Source organism: Pelobates fuscus, chromosome 3 (genome assembly GCF_036172605.1).
Source record: "Pelobates fuscus isolate aPelFus1 chromosome 3, aPelFus1.pri, whole genome shotgun sequence".
In the NCBI taxonomy this organism is placed as follows: domain Eukaryota; kingdom Metazoa; phylum Chordata; class Amphibia; order Anura; family Pelobatidae; genus Pelobates; species Pelobates fuscus.
The window spans coordinates 320,263,038-320,286,102 of NC_086319.1; the positions used below are offsets into that span (position 1 = coordinate 320,263,038).

Consider the following 23,065-nt stretch of genomic DNA (forward strand, 5'->3'; position numbering starts at 1 on the left):
TATGGAAAAAGCAGCAGATGAGTGAATCCAGCAAAACAAAATGCATGATTTACATGAAGGAGATGAATTTAGTCCTACACAGATAAGAATGCTTGGTGTATATGATGATATTAAGGAGTGGTTTATGGTTTATGGTTTTGTGTTGAGTTAATTATAGAAATTCTCAGTAATGCCCAACCATAAGGCTAACACCAAGTGTTCTTCTTTGAATGTCATAAAATATTTGAAGACATAAAATAATATCTAGAAAGGGCTGATGGTAGTATGGTTTTGTGAGTTACATTTTTGTATTAAGACATTAATGGCAACCAATAATGTTTGACTCCTTACATTGGGGGGCACATGGGTATTCTTAGTACCTTTTAAAGGACCACTATAGTGCCAGGAAAACATACTAGTTTTCCTGGCACTATAGGGTCTCTAGGTCCCCCCCCCACCCTCAGGGCCCCCCTCCCGCCGGGCTCAAAGGGATTAAATCTTACCTGTTTTCCCCCGCCGGGCTCCCTCGGCGCGGGGAACTCTCCTCCTCTTTTTCACCATCATCGGCTGAATGCGCATGCGCGGCAAGCGTGGCTGTCTCACTGACAGCCGCTAGAGGCGCTTGCGTGATTCTCACTGTGAAAATCACAGTGAGAGCACGCAAGCGTCCATAGGAAAGCATTGTAAATGCTTTCCTATGCGACCGGTTGAATGCGCGCGCAGCTCTTGCCGCGCGTGCGCATTCAGCCGACGGGGCGGAACAGAGGAGGATCGGAGGCAGAGATCTCCCCGCCCAGCGCTGGAAAAAGGTAAGTTTTACCCCTTTTCCCCTTACGAGTATGTTTTCCTGGCACTAGAGTGGTCCTTTAACCCATAGGTTAACATAGCAGTTTCTCTGAAACTGCTATGTTTACAGCAGAAAGGGTTAAGCCTAGATTGACCTGGCACCCAGACCACTTCATTAAGGTGAAGTGGTCTGGTTGCCTATAGTGATTCTTTAATCACAACAGCACGATTAAGTCCAATTGAGCTGACCTTCCATACAGTGTTAAACAGTTGTTTTTTGTTTGCTTTTTCCTTTGGCTGAGTTTTTTGCAATCACAAAAAATATAAAACATTCAATACACATGTTTAACACCTATAAACACTAAAAAGGGAAAAACATTAAAATAATAAAATAAAAGGGGAATATACGATATCACATTTTGACTAATATAAAGTTTATTACAATGCAGCACAATTTAGTATTATTTATAAAGCACTAACAAATTCTGCAGTGTGGACTATATATTGTATACAAATAAAGATGACCTCTTTCGCTCTGGTATACAAAATGCTTTGGGTGTGGAGTGGTGGCTTGGAAATCCATGTGGTGATGACTGTTATATGCTATGAATATGCTCTTATTAAAGGACCACTATAGTACATACTCGTTTTCCTGGAACTATAGTGCCCTGAGGGTGCCCCCACCCTCAGGGCCCCCCTCCCGCCGGACTCTGGGATGAGGAAAGGGTTAAAATTTACCTTTATTCCAGCGCCGGGCGGGGAGCTCTCCTCCTCCTCTCCGCCTCCGATCCTCCCTTTCGGCTGAATGCGCATGCGCGGCAAGAGCTGCGCGCGCATGCAGCCGGTCTTATAGGAAAGCATTTACAATGCTTTCCTATGGACGCTTGCGTGCTCTCACTGTGATTTTCACAGTGAGAATCACGCAAGCGCCTCTAGCGGCTGTCAGTGAGACAGCCACTAGAGGATTTGGAGGCTGGATTAACCCTATTATAAACATAGCAGTTTCTCTGAAACTGCTATGTTTATAAAAAAAAAAAAGGGTTAATCCTAGAGGGACCTTGCACCCAAACCACTTCATTAAGCGGAAGTGGTCTGGGTGCCTAGAGTAAGTTAAGTGAAATAAATTCTTTTTTTTTTTTAGATTTAGAATGTACTGCACCATCTGTTTTATTTTCCATTTTCAGTATTTTGGAGTGCAAGGAATAACACCTAATAACTATAGGAGACTATATCACATCTGGAATAACAGAAATTTTTACTCACTGTAAATTCTTTTTTTCTTAATATGGTGGCAGTACGTATGGGTTTTGCTTCCTAATTGGGACAAGCATCTGCAAGATTGGTGATTAAGAAAAGTCCCTCCCCTTTACCCTTTAAAGGGTTTCCCTGGCAAACCCACCCCAGTTGTAGCAAGAAAACACACCTAAGCCACACACTTTAAGCAAAATTGTAATTTAGAGGGAGGGAGATTTGTACTGCCACAATGTTGAGGAAAAAAAAGGAATTTACGGTTAGTAAAAAAATGTTTTTTCTGACATATGGTGGCAGTACGTATGGGATATAGCAAGATTCCCAACCGGCTGGGCCTTATGCCTAACAGCTTGAAGTACCTACGCCCTAACGCAATTTTAGTGGCAAAGAGTACATCTAGCATGAAAATGCCTGATACTTATGTTTAAGGTGCTAAAAGCGAACCAAGAAGCAGCCATGCTGATTACTTAGGGTGAAGCAAGAGCTTTTCTCTTCCCACAAAGTGGCCATTGCCTTTGTGGAATGCGCTGAGAAAGATGCTAGTGAATCAAAACTACTGACGCATAGGCCAAATGATTGGCGAAAAAAAATGAGAAATAGAATTACGAGAGGCTACATTCCCGTTAAAACGTCCCTAGAAGTTGACAACAGGTGATCTGATCTTCTAAATTCGGCTGATATTGATGGGTACATCTGAAATGCCCTTTTTTTTTTTTTTTTTTAATTCTTTATTTTTGTTGTGCATATTGTGGTAACATCCAGCATAATACACTGCTGCGCCCCAACAGCTGCAGCGAAGTTTAATCAACATGAAACATTTGCATGGTTGAAACATACATGGCAATGATTGTCTTGCACTTTTTAATTGTTTAAGCGTGTGTGAGTTAGTGTCTCAGAGGTGAGTTGTAGAGGTATTTGTGTGCGTGAAGTTTGTGCATATTTGGTCTTTAATGTAGATTGCTATTAAGTATGTGTCAGGTCGGGCTGTTCAGAGTGGTGCCGTCTTGTTAAATGTGGTAGGGTGAACTAGCCCGCCATAGGTGGTACCCCTTACCGTGGGGGTCGCGGGGGGGGGGGGGGGGGGAGAGCTGGCCGGTGTGGAGCCATGCGCCTGCCCTGTGGCGCCCGGGTCCTAGGTGTTTGTGAGGTGAGGGGTGGTAGACTCTCCGTGGGCATGTGTCGTGTGTGGTGTGCTTAAACATATTGTTGGTAACAACTTATGAACAGTTTCTAAACAGTTCTGGTTTAACTCTTAGCGGCCTGGACTGCCGACTCTTAGGGTTTCAAGTTCCCGGGTCTATAGCCGGTGTGGCGGCAGGAACAAATGGGGCAGCTCGGGAGGGGTTCCACCTCTGGGTGGTGGTCGCCCGTCTGTCTTCATGTGTGTCGAGGGGAGGTAGGCCCAGCGTCGTGAGGAGGGTTGGGGCCTCTGACATCGATGAGAGTTTATGTATTGTCCCTTTGTGGTTCACCACTAGTAGCCTGGGGGATATCCACCTGTATTTGATGCCAACTGATCGTAGCTGGCTTGTGAGGTGCTGCAGGGATCTCCGCCATTGTAAGGTGGACCTCGTGAGGTCCTGATAAAAGGTGAGGCTGGCGCCTTCAAAGATGAGCGGTGTCTTACCTTGCAGTGCTGACCAGATGGAGAGCTTGTCGTGGTAGTGTGAGCATCGCACTATGGCGTCCTTTACCGCCGTCGCTGGAGCTCTGTTGGATTTAGGCAAGCGGTAAGTCCCATCTAGGGTAACTTTTTTGGCCTGTGCGGCCGGCAGGATGGTGGCCACCAGGCGTCTCACATAGTGAGGGAGTTCTTCAGGGGTCACCGTGTCCGGTATGCCCCTTATTTTTAGATGATTTCTCCTTGACCTGTCATCTAGTGTGGCAAGGTGTATGGAGAGCGAGTGTTGCGAGGTTTCTAGGTGGTGGATGGCTTCGTGTACTGTTTTCATACCGTGTTGTAAGTCAGCGATGTCTCCCTCTGCTGTTGTCACTCGACCACTAACCTTCTGTATATCTGCCTTCATAGCTGTCACGTTAGCCGCCAGCAAGGTTTTGATTTCCCCCACCAGGTTTTGAAAGTCCTGCTGGGTGACTGGGGCTGATCCATCTCCTACAGCCTGTGTGGTATGCCCAGCTTGAGGCTGGACGGGCTGTGAGGGGCTCTCTGGAGGTTCTGCGGCCTTACTGTTCCCATTTTAGGAGGAGGCTGCCTCTGGAGCATCTGGTCGATGTGCTGCACCCCTGCGGGTGTATGTGCAGGTGATTTGTGGGATCTGCGTCCCATCTCGGCGGCACTTGCGTTCTGCCGTGCCGGCCGCTCTCCGGACCCACCCGGCGGTGTGAAGGCGCCAAATAGAGCCGCCAGGTCCAGGCTTTGGGTGGTGTGGTAGGCCTCGGTTTTCCGTCTCTTTTTTGGCGTCTTGGCCGCCTGGAAAAACGGCATGTGGTGTGGCCGGGACTCGCCCTTGTTGCTGCCAGGTAGGGCACCCGTGTGTATGAGTGATTTGGGGCGATTTTAAAGTTAGATTTGCCAATTTGAAGTCGATGAATGTCGGAGCCGATGCGACTTGCGTCCGCTCCCGTTAAGGCTCAGGCTCCACCCCTGAAATGCCCTTTTTTAAACTCTAGAATATGCCATCTAGTTCTAGTGGGGAGGTGGCATAATTACAGAAGGATGAGCTGATTAACGGCTCTATAAGACAACTCTGGGAGAATTGGAAGTTTTAGGGTGAAACACAACTTTCACCCTGATGGAATATAAGAAATTCCACTAAAGAAGATATATCCTGAAGCTCGCTTACTCTCTTGGCAGAGGTAATGGCCACTAAGAATGCTGGTTAAGCTTTAGCATATTAATAGGAACCACCTCCAAAGTAAAAGGGACCTGACAGACTGAAGAAAGATCCCAGGAAGGAAACAGAACTTCCTGGGTGGCCTAAGAAGCCCATTGCTTTAAAGAAACTTCTAACCAGTATATACGAAGACCAATCCCTTCTCAGAAAGAACTCAGGGAATACAATTTGGTCTCAATGTGGAAACGCCCAACCTGTGGAAGTCTCCTGCAGGAAGTGTAAATTTTAACTAACCGGACAAATGACATTTCTTACAACAATGTAGAAACTCTACCCAAATCCTCATGTAAAAGTTAGAGGCGGAACGACTAGAAGATTATACGCAACAAGTGGACTCTGACTCATGACGACTCAGGAGATGAAGGATCCACCATACAGTCCTACCATCAATAAGAACCTATTCAACACTTCCAGTAGGATATCCTGTCTTCCAAAAATGTTTGAGATCGGAAGATCCCCAAACTTGAAAGTCATCTCCACCAAGGCTGAAAACTGGATCGTGTTTGGCCAGTACGGACTTATTGGCAGAACCACTGCTCTGTCCGTTCACCTCTTTTGAAGAAGTCTTGGGAACAGTCTATAGGAGAAACAAATAGCGCACCCAGAACTTCGGTGGAATGCAACACCACCTGGGTGTGCGTTCCACCGCTGTGAGGAGAACACAGGGAGGAGGAGGTGAGGACGACACTGGAGAAGGGGAGGTGAGGAAAACTGGGTGTGAGAAGTGACCGCTAGGGGAGGTTGGGGGGAGAGACCACTAAGGGGCTGGGGAAAGCTCTAAGAGACAGAAGGGAGAGCTCTATAGGTCATCATACGGGTGAGGCATTGTGATGTCACATGGGGGTCGGGCGGCAAATTTTTCTTTTGCCTAGGGCAGCAAAAATCCTTGCACCGGCCCTGGTGGGAATATATCTCTGTGATCTATATACACCATGAAATTCCTTTCTGCAGAATCAGAGTTACAGAAGAAGAAGTTTCAATTCTGGAGAGGAACCAATAATTTTAATTCATAACTGGTTTAAAGGAATGATCCAAGATTGATAACCAGGAGATTCCTGAGGAACCCAACGAAGTTCGTGGTTCATACAACCATATCTCAAACTCCTTGAATCCAACAGGAACACTGTTTCTGTAAATAGAGTATCAGATGCTTGGAAGATTATGGATTGGGCAGATTTAAAAAGAGCAAGCGGTGCCCTCTTTAACTAGATCAAGAAACCAGGGATTGCAAGTAGGTTGTACTTAAAAGCCAAGCAAGAGACATTCAGATAAATACTGGTTCCCAAATGCATCCTGGGAATGTTAAGTGACTCCATTGAATGGTACTCCAGTCATCTACCTCAAAGGGATGAAGGAAGGGCTAAGTCAACCCTGCAGGGGAAATTAACCTGTGAACCCCCAAGGGTTGAACAAGGTCTAAACCCACAGAGCTATCCACACTTCGTATAGAAATTCAGGATTATGCCTCCAAGCTTCTAGGCGTCTGAAACGCCTAAACCAAGGAGAGAGAGTAAGCGCTAAGTAACAAAAAGGCAGCAACCTAATAAGGGAATCCCTCAAATACCCTTAAAAGATGAGACAAAAGAAAAAACAAAAAAGGCTGCGCCAGGGGAAGTCAATATATAAACGACAATTAGTCCAAGTAAAAAGAGAAAGTCTTATCTAGAGTATGCTCCTGTGGGGAATGGAGGGTCTGTAGATCCACGGTCAGGGGAAAGTTCCTCGTTGGTCTCCTTCTTAGGAATTCACTCGTATGTGGGAAAAACAGATACAAAACAGGATAGTGCAATACGTCTGATAATGAGGTAGATAGGAAATTAAAAGCTGGTATAAAACTCACATTTATAAGAGCTATAACTCGCTCTAGTGTTGAAGGCGAACAGCGGTACAATCCCCGCTTATGGGATATAGGGAAAATTTCCTCCGTCAGTGATATGTTCCACGCTCAAAGATAAAAGAGAAACAACCAATAGTGCTCACTGGGTAAAATAGTGGTAAAAAATATTTTTGTATAAAATGGTACTCACAAGGGAGGAGCAGACCGACTGCTCCTTGAAGATAGCGCTGGTGGTATGATCCCCACCTCGGATTACTTGGAGTCCAGGGAAATAAAAATAAAAATAAAAATGCCAGATAACAAATAAATATACAGTGTAAAAAAGATAAATGGCACTAAATAAAAAGTGTCCAAAAAATCTTTAATATTAAAATACACAGTAAAATTCCATAAACGCGTTTCGCCAATGTGGCTTTATCAATATGGATTAAGAACCTGATACCTGGCAGAAAAGGGTTTAAATAACACATAAAAACTTAAAATTGGCGCCAAAATAGGGGACAGCCAATCAGAATACAAGTTATGAACAGACAAAAGTATGCTTTTAAAATTAGAATAGTAATAATAAATACACAATTGGGTTCACTTATTATGGCTCTTTACATTGAAAATAATTTAAAACGAGGTGTGTTTGGTGTAAACTTTACAATAATGCTGCGGTCACGTGATCCCATGCGGTTAGACTGCCGGTCACGTGACCGCAGCATTATTGTAAAGTTTACACCAAACACACCTCGTTTTAAATTATTTTCAATGTAAAGAGCCATAATAAGTGAACCCAATTGTGTATTTATTATTACTATTCTAATTTTAAAAGCATACTTTTGTCTGTTCATAACTTGTATTCTGATTGGCTGTCCCCTATTTTGGCGCCAATTTTAAGTTTTTATGTGTTATTTAAACCCTTTTCTGCCAGGTATCAGGTTCTTAATCCATATTGATAAAGCCACATTGGCGAAACGCGTTTATGGAATTTTACTGTGTATTTTAATATTAAAGATTTTTTGGACACTTTTTATTTAGTGACATTTATCTTTTTTACACTGTATATTTATTTGTTATCTAGCATTTTTATTTTTATTTTTATTTCCCTGGACTCCAAGTAATCCGAGGTGGGGATCATACCACCAGCGCTATCTTCAAGGAGCAGTCGGTCTGCTCCTCCCTTGTGAGTACCATTTTATACAAAAATATTTTTTACCACTATTTTACCCAGTGAGCACTATTGGTTGTTTCTCTTTTATCTTTGAGCGTGGAACATATCACTGACGGAGGAAATTTTCCCTATATCCCATAAGCGGGGATTGTACCGCTGTACGCCTTCAACACTAGAGCGAGTTATAGCTCTTATAAATGTGAGTTTTATACCAGCTTTTAATTTCCTATCTACCTCATTATCAGACGTATTGCACTATCCTGTTTTGTATCTGTTTTTCCCACATACGAGTGAATTCCTAAGAAGGAGACCAACGAGGAACTTTCCCCTGACCGTGGATCTACAGACCCTCCATTCCCCACAGGAGCATACTCTAGATAAGACTCTCTTTTTACTTGGACTAATTGTCGTTTATATATTGACTTCCCCTGGCGCAGCCTTTTTTGTTTTTTCTTTTGTCTGAAACGCCTAACCCGTGTTGGACCTAGTTCTACTTGTCTTAAGGCAGAGCTTTTTTTTTCCTTTTCAACATAGGACGCTGATCTGTCGTCCAAGCTTAAGCCACCAGGATATAAGGGAAACAGCAGATCAACCCATGATCTTGGCCGACATTGTCACATTTTATTAGTGAAATCCATATAAAATATGTGACAATCACAAATAAAACAGGAGCTTATTGGGGGGCGGGGCCGAACCGCTGAGCTGAGCGGCAGCAACCCTTAACAGCTCCAGCAAACAGCAACTGAATAAGCGTCAAAACCCTACTGAAACGGCACCTAAAAGCCAGACAAGGGCCACCGGGTGATGGGGGAAGTCGGGACAAACAAAAAGATGCAACTCAAGCGACAATCAACCCGACCTACACCATACACCCCGGTGAGGCCTACTGACTTAATGGGCGCAGGAGAGGCGGCTGCTATCCTGCAGCCGACACCAGAGGACAACAAGTCTCAGAGCCACCGTTCCCCCCCCCTAGGACCGGCGGGGGATATCCCGGTCCAACCTAGTAAGACCGACCGGCCACACAAGGCTCAAACGACAGAGCTACAAAGCCCAGCAACCATGGGGGAAGTCTGCAAAATGGCGGTCGACCCGCGCTCCACTGCCATGTACTCGATCAGGAGGGAGACTGAGCTCCGATATGAGCGCATGTTCCGGGCAGTCTGGAAAAAACTGGTGGCTCTTCTGTGGTCCCCGCAAGAGGATGCCTCGCCTGGCGGAGCGCTTCGGAGACCGACATGAGAGCAAGGAGAAGAATGGGACGACCCCCACTCTCAAAATGGACACTCACAAAACAGGTGCCCGAGCTCATAGCATCAGGAGGCCGACCCCACACAAGGCACGGGCCAAAAGGAAGCCTCACTACCCTCACGGCTTACCCGCCCTCCAATATCCATCCAGGTACCAGCCGCTACATTGCCACGACGCCCGACGAAGCAGCCCTATAAATGGCGCCGGAGACGCCGCCGCCACTCACCCATAAGTAAACACACGCGTCCATACAGGGAGGCGGCTGTCACCCGACCGAAGATACCGACACCCCGGTCCAGTATACAGCCACAGCTCCACGTGAGGACCCTGAAGAACCAATGTCCTTACCTACACGGGTTTACACAAGCAGCAAAAGGGATCTGACAAGTCCAGCCGGGAAGGCCCGCCTATGACCGCTCTTATCAAGCCGGCAAGCGATCCTATCCAACCACAACACTCATACACAAGAAGGGCATAGGTTGAACATACCATATCACCCAAGCACTGGTCCGCTGCCACGGGAAGGCCAGAAGACTGATGCATCAGCCTCACATGCACGTATACTGGGACTCCCACCTGCAGTTAACGCTACAGCCTGTCTGATACAACTTAAAGCATATAGTCTGGCTTATTAAGCAAGCTTTTACTTGTAAAGCAATTTATTTTACAGCATATAATGAAGCATGTCTTTTTAATACATCTGCTGTACGTCATTCACTTGCACTATCTCTTCCATGCCGCATTGTCTTACGCTTTTATTCTGACATACCATGCCATACGCTTACGTGTACCTAACTATATGTCATTTGAATGTTTAGCATAGCAAGTCTACTGAAAACTTCCGATGCCGCATAGTTTATGATTTTCATGAAATTAATCAATATAATCTAAGGGCCTGTGACTCGTAAGATAGACATGTATGCATTGTCTCATTCAGTAAAGGAAGCAGCAGTCTAGAACTTAGATATGTTAATATGTTTAGAACTTTATTGATACATAGCACTTGAGGGCTCTACTAGACGGCTAGCAGGCTATAACCTTTTACCACTTACTCTACCAGACCCAGTGAGATTTTGCTGTATGTAATTAGACCGGTGGCCATTTCAGTCACGTTAAAGTTAGCTGCTTCCCTGCCCCCGTGGCCAGCGGTACACTTAAGTATCTCAGCATGTTATCCAAAGCCGCTAACAGCTCGAAATATGCCTTCTCTGACCATCCCCTGATGTTATCCTTGGTGAGACGGCGAGAGAGCGTTTTCACTGGCGGAGTTTAAACTGTATGTTCATCAATATGTATAAACACGACTGCCATTGTAAACAACATTAAGCATTGATTAATCTATTTTCTTTTCTTCTAGTTAATCTTATTACCTAAACTATCTCTAAACATAAAAATTGTGCTTGATTTCGCATGTACCTATATGTTTCAAATGTATGTTAAGCGTTGGAGGAATGCCTTTGGGGTACCTTGCAACAACATGTTATCAGCTTATGCACTACAAAAATAAAGAATTTAAAAAAAAAAATAAACTGGAGCTTATCAAGAGACTTAAATAACCTCCATTAATGATTGTAAACAAAGTTATACGTTTTGGATACCGCTGCATCTGCCAGCAAAGACCCATACCGAAAACCAGCATTCTGGAAATATTGTCTGCAAGAGGTCTCGGCCTTCTTGACGACAGGGTTATTAAAGCAATTACTTCTACAGAATTTTATGGATTCCCAGTGTACCTGGGGGTTTAACATTTACCTATTTCATGGTAACATATTAAACGCCGGGCAAGAAAGGCTTGTTACACAGAGTGTTCCCATTTCTGCATATAAGAAAGACATGGGGTTTGAGGAACAGATAACCCACATTAAGGTTTAGCAGATTTATCCTGCCCCATTACAGATTCATTCCTAATGAACCTTCTCAGTACATCAGGTGGGAACCAACTCTACACAGTATGATGAACCAGACATGTCTTAAGAAGAGGTAGATAAACATTCGCCAGACATTAGAAGTAATCGAAGGACGCTTCTCTTCTGTCTTTCCGGAACATCTTAGGCAGAGCAGCTAATACACTATTTGATTCTCTATAAAAATTCAAAGATCGGATTGATTGCATATTTTCTGCTTTATTTTAAGGGGAGAAGCACAGATACAATAAGCAAAAGCTTTGTATAGCAGAGGCATTCCACGGAGTCCATTTTGCACATACAGTCCACTTTCTTGCAAATTTAGAACAGATTTTCAAAACAAAGATAAGCTAATCTTACCTTGAAAAACCTCTGAGCCGTGTGGGGGGTTGGTGACATGGGGAACCTTTCTGACAAGCTTCCTGCTGCCACAGGGAACAGCACAGCGATCCGCACGTGGCGTTTACAGGTAGTTCTGGTTTGCACATGCGCAATAGCGCACCCAGAACTTCGGTGGAACGCTACACCACCTGGGTGTGCATTCCACTGCTGTGCGCAGGCGCACGGCCTGCAACATAATAAAGGCGTCCCCCAGCCCGCCCATACTCACCAAGCCGGAACATACTCTGTGCAAAGTTTAACAGAAAGGGCTCCAGAACCTCCACGGACAGAGTCATGCTGCTCAGCCTACCACCCGGGCGCCTATCGGGCTTCCTCCCCCAATTTATTTAGCACTTTAGAGGATGATTGCCCAAATAGTGTTATGCTATGTGATTTTTGTTCCATTTTTCGGTTTGCTGTATCTACATATGTGTTTTTCTATCTGTTTATATCCTGGGAGATGTAAACCTCTAACTGCTGTATTAATGTAGCTTTTTACACAGTTGGTGTGGTTGTGGTGGATTTGAAATCCCAATATGTACTTCAGTAAATGTGTGTAGTACGGGTGTGCATTGTGCATCCAAGTAGCGTCTGTAATGGAAATCTACACTTTAAAAAATTTGGGAAGCAATACCAACAAGCCTATCCCAGTGTTTTCCTCCACTTCCGTTAACGCCACAGAGTTAACAAAGTGGAAGAGGCTGTATACTTTCAATGAGCTCTATTACAACTAACTGAGGAGCATTGGAAAGAAACAAGTGCATGCTTGCTGCTCCAGCACAGAGGCTTCTCAATGAGAATACTCCAAAAGGTATATTTACCAAATTGAAAACTCAATATCAATTTCAAATTTATGGTCAAAATAGCTGAACTGCTATGCTTTCAGTTCACTTACATTGGCCTTAAATTTGGAATTCACTTGGAAATTCTCACTGGAGTAAATGACCCTGTCTGACTGCTCAATTCCCCAGCACAGACTGAAGTCTGGGATAAAGAGTAGGGTTTGCAAAGACTGCTGATAACAGATCTGCAGCCTTTTCACTATATACTCCCCACAAAAACACACAAGAAAAAAAACATGCATCCTTAACCCCTTAAGGACCAAACTTCTGGAATAAAAGGGAATCATGACATGTCACACATGTCATGTGTCCTTAAGGGGTTAAAGGACCACTATAGTGCCAGGAAAACACTTGTTTTCCTGATTCTATAGGGTCCTTGGGTCCCCTTCCCGCCGGGCTCTAGTGGGAGGAAGGGGTTAATCCCTCACCTTTTTTCCAGCGCCGGGCTCCCTCGGCGCTGAGGACTCTCCTCCTCCTTTCCCGTCATCGGCTGAATGCGCATGCGTTGAGAATGCTTTCCTATGGACGTTGACGTCTTCTCACTGTGAAAATCGCAGTGAGAAGCGCGGAAGCGCCTCTAGCGGCTATCAATGAGACGCCACTAGAGGCTGGATTAACTCTAATGTAAACATTCAGAAAGGGTTAATCCTAGCTGGACATGGCACCCAGACCACTTCATTGAGCTGAAGTGGTCTGGGTGCCTATAGTGGTCCTTTAAGATTCTTTTTTTTTTTTTAAACAATAATAAAACACTGATAAGACTGGAGTGTTGTCTGTCCCTCTCAGTTCCTAAGACTAGCCCTACTTTTAACCTTTACCTTAAAACTTACTACACCTGTAGCATTTCCTCACTGTAACTCTGACTTTACTTGTCTGGCAGCCCTGTATAGCCAGGGTAAGTGCAGGTTCCCAAGAGATCATATAACCCGCACACTTTAGCTGTATTGTATTGGGGTGAGACAAGCATTTTCCTTGGGAAGCCATAATTAATCCATCATTAGTTTGCAGTGTCTCCTGTATAACGAGAAGTACTTTATATCTGCCTGTGACATCCCCAATAATCATAACTTTACTTAGCGATACGCCAGCCTTTGCTTATTTAACGGTTTGCGTCACTGTCATTGACACAGAGAGCCTGCAGGCATGCTGGTCACCATGGTTACTCGGTCATTTCCGCATTGCATTCTGACCGGAAATGGTTCGTCACCAACCCTGCCCGCACTGCAACCTGGCTCCAGCACTTTGGTTCCTAGCTGCGACGTTTCGTGCGCTGGTGAGTGACACTGAATGGGATTGGTGAAATGGGTTAATAATAATAATCTGTAATGTAAAGGACTCGTGTCTGTCTGTATTACTGTAACAGTGCTGGGGGTCCCTCGCTCATTTATACCGATAATGGCCTTATATTGAACTGATATCATTGCAAATAGCGATAGAACCATGTTAATCTGCCAATACAGCCTGAATTAAAGGCAGTTTGATAATAATAATAATAATAACCATATTCAGTACATGTGAAGCCATGTCCCTCTGTACTGGTTCATCCCTTTATTTGTGTTGCAGGAGTGGTAGGTGCAGGACAGCACCAGGATGGCTAGTGACAGGATGGGTGGCCCTGAGCTTCCTGATTTCACCATCCTGAAGAGGTTAGCCAGAGACCAGCTCATCTACATCCTGGAACAGGTGAGTGACACATGCTGTGCTATTATAATCAGTATTTCACATCTTGGTAACATTGATTTAAAGGACCACTATATGCACCCAGACCACTTCAGCTCAATGAAGTGGTCTGGTTGCCAGGTCCATCTAGGGTTAACCCTGCAGCTGTAAACATAGCAGTTTCATAGAAACTGCTATGTTTACACTAGGGTGGATTCAGCCTCTAGTGGCTGTCTCACTGACAGCTGCTAGAGGCGCTTCCGCGCTTCTCACTGTAAAAATCACAGTGAGAAGACGCTGGACGTCCATAGGAAAGCATATGGACTGATTGAACGAGAGCGCATGCGCATTCGGTGGATGACGTCGCAAGAGGGAGGAGAGTCCCCAGCACAGAGGGAGCCCGGCGCTGGAGAAAGGTGAGCGTTTAACCCCTTCCTCCTCCTTCAGCCCGGCGGGAGTGGGACCTTGAGGGTGGGGGGGACTTAAAGACCCTATAGAGCCAGGAAAACGAGTGCACTATAGTGGTCCTTTAATGAAAGTGTGTGTGTGTGTGTGTGTACCAACTAAGTTGTGGTAGGGAAAAAAGTGTGGAGGAAAACCCCTTCCATCTGAAATAAGTGGATAGTTAATGCAATGTTAAACACAAATACACACACCAGTCAAGCCATACAACTTGCTTTTCCCACTTAAATCTCACTACTGCAAGGGATTCCGGGTAGGCATATGCAAATGAGCTCAACAAAGAACAAAAAATTTCCCTCATAATTCCACTTTATACATGGATTCTTTGGAGTATGTGTCTGCTGTATAAGACAGCTTTGAAACACAATTCAGGAAGAGGAGCAAAGCCAGTGCTCATCTCATGTGGTTCTTTGTTGAGCTCATTTGCATATGCCTACCCAGAATCCATTGCAGTAGTGAGAGCACTGTTAAAGTGAGATTTCCGTTGGAAAAGCAAGTCTTATGGCTTGACTGCTGTGTGTATTTGTATTTAGCAATGTATTAAATGAGGGGTCGAAACGTCGGATATAGAGGATATATATATATTTTTGAAAGAATACCGGCACTCCAGGATTTCGTAAAAAAAAAGAGATTCTTCTTTATTCTTATTGTTCCAAAGGGTCAACGTTTCAGCTCTTGTACAGAGCTTTCATCAGGACATATATATATATATATATATATATATATATATATATATATATATATATATATTTCCTGATGAAAGTCTGTGATACAGACTGAAACGTTGATTTTTATTTTGAGCTAATAAAAGCTAAGTTTTATTCATTCAACTTGGAAGTCCCTGGAGTGCTATCCTGTACTTTTGGCTATATATATATATATATATATATATATATATATATATATATATATATATATATATATATAGCCAAAAGTACAGGATAGCACTCCAGGGACTTATATATTAGTAATAATCAATGATAATAATAATAAAGGATAGTTACATTTGCATGTTTTGCATGTCAGTGCTGTAGGTTACAGGCTTTGATATAATTGAATTTGGATCATTAGGGGTAATGTTTTGTCTAACCAATGTCCTTGCAGCTGCCTGGAAAGAAAGATTTGATAATTGAGCCTGATTTGATGAGCCCACTTGACCGAATTGCCAATGTCTCTATATTAAAGGTACTCTTGAATGCTTTTGTGTTGTTTATTGTATAAAATGTTTACTAGTAATACTAAAGAATATGGTGTGTGTGTGTAGAACCAGAAAGAGGATAGGTTATACAACCCATCTTAATATGGTTTATAAAATTATTGGTAAATGTGAATTCCAATAAATGCATACAGACATTGTTATTTAAACTTTTTAAGTTTACTAAGCAATTTTTTGTTGTGTTTAGAACTGTGTATAATGTGTATATATCAAGAACAATGATGCCTTGTATATATGATTCCTATATTTATACAGTAGGTGGTAACAGGATATTCCTATATGTATACAATGGGTGATGTTTTGGTTTGTAACCTTTCATACTGTAGTAGTGATGGAGCCCTTTTCTTTTAAATGTTGTTCTTTAGATTTGATAGCTTCTCTATCCTACAAGCACAGTGTAGGCACTATAACCATTTCACCTTATTGAATTGGTTTTAGCGCATGGAGTCCCCTGACACTGTCTCTTTATTCAGTGTTAAACTATTCTTGAGCAGTATAACACTGAATGAGGGTCCCTTGCTTCCAGTAGGCCCATCCCCACTGGAGGTGTGGCTTGTGCTGAGATTACACACTTCATTCTTGAAATCCAGATTCATACCTGATTGGGCACTGTGGTAGGCTAAAATAGTAATCTGACACTCTCAGCCAACCACAGCTGCCCTTTGCTGCTGAGACTAATGCTTCTTCGTTAGCTTGAGCTGCACAAGGGGAATAATGAGCTGCTGTTAACTCTAAAAATGGTTTAACACGGAACAGAAGTGCCAGGGGACTCCAAACACTGTAGTTACCAATTTTAGCAAACAAATATTGAAAATCAGTTCCAACATATGCCAAACTGATTAACTCGAGCATAAAAACTTTAAACACCTTCATCTAAAAGCCCATGTAAATTAAAGAAATAGAAGTTACACCTCCGAGCTGATGTTCAGGGACTTGCAAGTCCAAAGACTGCCTCTGTCTTACTAATGATTGGTATTGACAAAGCTGCAATGAGCATCAGTCATTAGTGAGACGGTGGAGGCTTTAGACTTGCAAGCCCTTGATGCCGAGAAACAGTGTATGCAAGTCTGTTCTATGTCAGTCCGGCTCATTGGCCAAACAAGGTAGTGTAATTCCTATCTTTTTGACTGAGAGAACTTGGATACGGAGCTATGAGCTCCTCTTCCAAGCCTTGTTCTGCCAATTTGACATTTTGTTCCTGCCACCATAACCACTTCAACAGGCTGAAGTAAATGTGGATTTAAATAGTTAAATCAAGGAGCAGTATTTCTCTACTTCGGTGACATTGTTATGGTACTTTTTTAGCAGTAAACCAAAATGTTTAAATGTCTATCTGTTCCTGTCCAAATTAAGAAAATTGAATTGCGTATATACGCTGAAGTAATTAAGTCTGACACACAGAGTTCAGGTTAAAATAACTTCGAGAAAATTTATTGGCAAGTGATTAAAAAACGGGCGCGCAGGCCCTTTTAAGAGGCATTTTGCGTCATCATTGATTATTAGAATATCAGCAAATAAACATCATTAATTGGATTAATTGTTAAGTGTCGGGATTAGTGTCCACCTATCAATATTATTAATTGGCTTAAAAACTAAGTGGTTAGTCCCGTGCCCACCCACCAAGAGGTGGGATTGTTCTGGACACGGGTGGGGACAAGGGGGTCTTGAGCGTCATTTTACACGGTCGGTGATCTCAGGCCTCGTGGCCAGGTGCAAAGTCTCTTATGAATAGAACATTTCATTACTACTGTGTTCTCATGGCCTTCAAATTATACTATGTTGAAGTTAGGGGAAAGTCAGCAGTTCCTGAGTTAATCATGTCTTTATAGAAAATACAGTCTTTGTCCATTGTTAGATGTGCTGGGAAATCCTGTCATGTAATGTAGTTTTAAAATGTAGAAGTTAGGTTATGAGGACAAAATGGAGGAATGAAGAAGTCAGGTTAGGAGGACAAAATGGAGGGTTTGTCACAGTATGAGATTAATAATGGAGTTAGTGCAATAATTCAATACAAGTACATTAAAGATTTTTAATAATTCTACATCAGTCCCCCCTATGAAATGTTAGATTCTAAGAGATAAAACTTTATTATGTTAGTACCAGGAAGACGTGTTAACCCAAAGGCACAGAAACTCCGTGGCCGCTAGCTTGGTGTTAATGCAAAGTGCAAGTCTGTCCCTAGATCTGACCCTAATAGGCTAACTCATCGTCAGCATGGCTCTCGAACACTTCACTCCCATGGGTGGCCCATGATGGCTTGCCCACCACTTCTCCACACGGGGTCTTTACCATTCACTGACAGATGCTGTCCCTAAGCTGGTCCCTTCCTAGAATTCTCGCACTTTATCAACAAAAGGGATAGTTTGTAGCGGTATACAGGGTGAGTTGAGATCTTGGAAATCTTGGTCATCAACTTCGAGATGGGTAAAAGTGGGGGCCGCTTGGTCAACAGTCTTCATGAGGGATTTTCTCAGACATGGGAGGATACAACAAAAGAGAAGAGCAAAGATAAAAAGAAAAATTAGTATCGCCATACCAATATGCATTAAAGCCTTTTGCCATCCTGTCATCCAACCAAACCATCTTTCCCAGGGATCTTTTATCCCAGAATTCCTTTTTAACTCTTCAGACAGGTCATTTAATTTTTCTATGGCTAATGTAACGTAACTTTACCATTAGGGCCTGTGTTTTCTGGGATATAGGTACAACATGTCATGGTGTCAGGTAAAATTTTACATACCCCTCCTTTTTCGGCTAAGATCATATCTAAGGCCATTCTATTCTGGAAGGCCATTTGGGATGTGGCCTGCAACTGTTCGGCCAATCCCTGGAGGGCATCTCTAGTATAATTAACAAAACGCTGTTGATTATAATAAATGTAATTTATCCAATTTAAATTTTTGTTTGTGGTAACTATGGCAAAAAGTGATTCAAATCCTGCAGCAACTTCATCTCTTGCTTTAAATTCATTGGGCACCCCCCTAGGCACCCCAATGGCATCAATATAAACATGTGGGTCAAAACTCCCCTTCACTGGGGCTTCGCGTTTAACCTTAGTGTGTCTGGACTCGTGGGTGATGAGGTGTGTGTCAGAGATGATGTGTATGGGCATAATGGCCTTAGCCAAAGTACACTCCCCCCACCACTCCTTGTCCATCCTGGATCTTAGCTGTAAATCCCCACACAACCAGTAAATACCCCCCAGTGACCTAGTGTGAAACTGCAACAAGTTCATGGAGACATTTCTGTAGGTAGCACAATACCCCTTGGAGAAGTTACCCAAAAATTTACCAATTCCATCATAATTAGCATAACAAGTGTAATTACCTTTATACACAGTAATACCATCCGGGGGTTTGACATCCTTGGTTAGGAGAGGATACTCCTTTGTCCATGCTATACATATGGACCTATTGAAATCATAATGATAGGCAAAAAGGCTCAAAACACATTCTTCTATATCTACTGGCAGGATTAAAGGCACAGTACCCAGGTGAGGCCGGGCACCGCCACTCACATAGCATGCGGTCTTGTTATGCTTATTAGCATTATATTTCATCCATTCTAACCATAGATTAACATCATTAAAACCTGTTTCAGCGGCCATGGTATCTTCAAAGGTGGGGTTAGCAATGGCCATCATATCTTGAAAAGTCTGGATATGTGGTTTTAATGGGTTAGGGACCATATGGGTGGCCCCTTGCCACTCAGAAGAGTTGCACATATCTTTGAGGTAGAAATGCCCTAATTTACGGTAGGAACCCTTTTTCCAATACATTCCCATCACATACTGGTATGCATCCGCTGGGCTTGGATGCTCAATGTTAAGGATTAATTTCATTGGTGTACCCCCCCCAGGCTTTCTCAAAGTCATTCTCTGGAGAAGGGATCTACCATGATCATCTACTTTAGATAAGGCACTTTTTGGTTTGTAACCCCAGGCAGGCCCGGCATTCCATCCCGCCGCCCCCCAATGGTCACAATTGTGCCCCCATTGCTTGTCAACTACACAAACATATGGGTCTTTTGAATGAGGCATATCTCTATAAATACTCTGGATTTGTGATGTGGGAAATGGGCATTCTACAATATCACAATAATCAAAGGTATAAGTAGCCACATGGGTGCATGATGAATTATACCAAAAGGTGTACCCACTAACATCTTTGGTGATGGCTACTTGCTGGGCCTTTATTAGGCTAATTAAGGAGAAGAAGAAGGTGTACCAGAGGTACATGTTTGTGCGGTGTCTGCTTCCTCTGGGGCAGGAGACTTCTTGCAGTGGGAAGCGTGGATCCAATGTGGCCTACCGGCCAGTTTGACGGAGGTTGCGGTGATCAGGAGAACTTGGAATGGACCGTCAAATCTTGGTTCCAGGGTATTTTTCCGCACAAACTTCTTGACCAGAACCCAATCTCCGGGAAGCAGGTTGTGGGTACCTGTATCCAAATCGGGATCTGGAATTGAAGAGAAAACTTGGGCATGTATTTTGTTTAAGGCACTTGCAAGTTCAGTTACATAGTCTACTAAAACATCTGATTGGAGCTGTAACTGCTGCGGATAATAACAACCTAGTCTGGGTGCTGTCCCAAATAGAATCTCATATGGGGATAATGAATGCTTCCCTCTAGGTGTGTGCCTAACGCTGAATAAAGCTATTGACAGGCTTTCTGGCCAGGGCATCTTTGTTTCTTGTGACATTTTCAACATTCTGGCTTTCAGAGTGCCATTCATGCGCTCTACTTTACCACTACTTTGTGGGTGGTAAGGGGTGTGGAAGGCTAGGGTCACCCCTAGAGCAGTCCAAATTTCTTTAGTCACTGTTGCTGTAAAGGCTGGGCCTTGATCACTTTCAATGACTTCTGGGAGTCCGAATCTACATACAATATCTGTAAGTAGGCGCTTTGCGGTTGTTTTTGCAGTGATATTGGCCACTGGGTAGGCTTCTGGCCAGCCTGAGAACATGTCCACTATTACTAGTGCATATTCATGAGGCCCACTCTTGGGCATTTGGATGTGGTCGATTTGAATTCTCTGGAAGGGGTACATGGGCTTTGCCAGGTGCTTTGAAGGCACTTTGATTGGTCTTCCTGGATTGCATTTTGCACAAATGACACAGGCCTTACAGAAGCTGTTGATCAATGTTGTGATTCCAGGTGCTTCATAATACTTCTGTATGAGGGCGGCCATCAACTCCTTTGACAGGTGTGCAGGCCCATGTGCCCATTGGACAACTGCTGGATATAAATTTCTTGGAAGGCAGAATTTGAAGTTGTTGTAATATATTCCGTCCTTTAGGATGGCTCCTTTGTTCTTCCATTTCTGGATTTCTTCAGGGGTGATTGCAGCTTGCTGTTCTCGCAAAATTCTTAAATCAGTAGGAAGAGTTTGCAGAGCAAAAACAGGAACTTCTTCTTCTTGTCCGGACACTTCTTCATCCACTTCCTGCAAATTTCTGGCTGCTTGCTTAGCAGCCTGATCAGCCAAATGGTTGCCCTTTGCTTCATCTGTATCCAACTTCCCATGTGCCTTTACTTTCAAAACGGCCACTTCTTCAGGGAGTAGGAGGGCATCCATTAGATCCTTGATTGCAGAACTGTGTTTAACTGGTGTACCGGCGGTGGTAAGAAATCCTCTTGTCTTCCAAATAAGGCCGAAGTCATGCGCCACACCCAGAGCATATCTTGAATCTGTATAGATGTTGGCACGTTTTCCTTCGGAAATTTTGCATGCTGAAGTCAGAGCTTGTAATTCAGCTTCTTGCGCAGACATTGCTGGCGGTAAGGATGATGATTTGATAACTTCATCTGTTGTGGTTACGGCGTATCCTGTATGGTATCTTCCTTCTTCATCAGCATATCTTGAACCGTCCACAAACAGGGTAAAATCTGGATCTGGTAATGGATTCTCATGCACAGTTGGTAGGTGCACTGTCTCCATTTTCATCTGTTCAAAACAGTCATGAGGTGTTTCAGGGTCATAATCATTCACTATGACCAGATCTTGAAATTCTTTTTCTAGGAAGTGGCGTGGCCATGCTTCCAGAAGGTCAGTTGTTGGGTATTTGGCAATACCATTTTCCTGTAGCTGTTCTTCATCCATGGTGGCCCATAACTTTGCCATGGGCCCAAGATCATTCCATGACCTTGTCTTCAACTTGGTAACAGGAATATGTGGGATAGCAGTATCCCAATGGCGGTAGAGGTAGTTGAGTTGTTGAGGTAGTTGGACCAAGACCATGCTATTGCCTTCAGAGTCACAATAGAAATCTTGAGCAGTGAGCTTTACATCAGTCCAGTGGTAAAGCTCATCTTCATAGCAAGGTTCAGGAGTAATGTTCGGCTTGTACCACATGGTACAGAAGGCGTAATCCGGGCCTTCACAAAGAGGTGTCTCATCTTCATAAAATGTCAAATGTGGATGCATGACTTTCTTGATACATCCACAGAGCAGGTAAATGTAGGTTTCATCCGTGATAAATCCATAATAGATACCCCCCTCAGGGAGTGGAAGAAGAGTGGACGGATTAAGAACCTGACATCTTTGGATGGAAATGTTGTCAGGTAGAAGAAGATGACATTGTAGGCGCAGGTGTCTGGCTGGGGACACGTGCTTGAGCTGGACTTGGTTGATAATGGCAGAGATGTCATGAGGGGCCAAAACAACCAAAGGGTGGCCAAGGACCAGGTCTGAAGTTCTTTCTATGAGTTCCCTTGCAGCAAAAACAGCCCTGAGGCAGGAAGGGGTCCCTCTGGCCACAATGTCCAATTGACATGAGAAATATCCAATAGGCCTCTGGCGGCCTCTTAAGTCATTAGTTTGGGTAAGAACTCCTGTTGCATGGCCTTGTCTTTCAGAGACAAATAACTTGAAGGGTTTGGTATAGTCAGGTAGGCCCAAGGCAGGGGCAGAGGCAATGGCACGTTTTAGAGAATTGAAATTGTCCAGAGCTTCATTGGTCAAACAGAATGGGTCAGACTTAAGTGCATCATAGAGAGGTTGCATAAGCAGAGAGGCTTCTGGGATCCATGCTCTGCAGTAGGAAATGAGGCCTAGGAAGGCATGAAGAGATTTTGAAGTCCTTGGAGGCGGAATATCCAGTACAGCTCTCACCCTGTCCCGAGTAAGATGTCTGGTACCTTGAGATAGGCAATGTCCAAGGAAAATTACTGAAAGTTGGCAGAATTGCAGCTTAATGAGTGAAGCTTTGCATCCTTGTTCTGCCAAATAGCACAGGAGACTAATTGAACACTTTTCAGTAGTGGGTATATCATCTCCGCAGAGCAGTAAATCATCCACATACTGTAGCAAAACAACTTCTGTGTGTTCAGCTTGCCATGGGTCGAGGATGGTGCCCATGGCCTTTGCAAATTGACTTGGAGAATTTTGTGCCCCTTGGGGCATGACAGTCCAGGTATACTGTTGCATCTCATGGGTGAAAGCAAACAGATAATGACAGGATGGGTCCAGTGGGACACTGAAAAAG

General features: G+C 43.7%; 1 protein-coding gene across 1 annotated transcript in view; it reads left to right on the plus strand.

The window, feature by feature from the left end:
* Positions 1–13,432: 13,432 nt before the first annotated feature.
* Positions 13,433–23,065, plus strand: part of VPS33B (VPS33B late endosome and lysosome associated) — a 46,316-nt gene continuing 36,683 nt past the window's right edge. Inside the window, exons 1-3 of the mRNA XM_063445655.1 lie at positions 13,433–13,515; positions 13,806–13,925; positions 15,468–15,548. Of these exons, the coding sequence (XP_063301725.1) occupies positions 13,833–13,925; positions 15,468–15,548 (174 nt within the window). The 5' untranslated portion in view covers positions 13,433–13,515; positions 13,806–13,832. The remainder of the gene's footprint in view (positions 13,516–13,805; positions 13,926–15,467; positions 15,549–23,065) is intronic.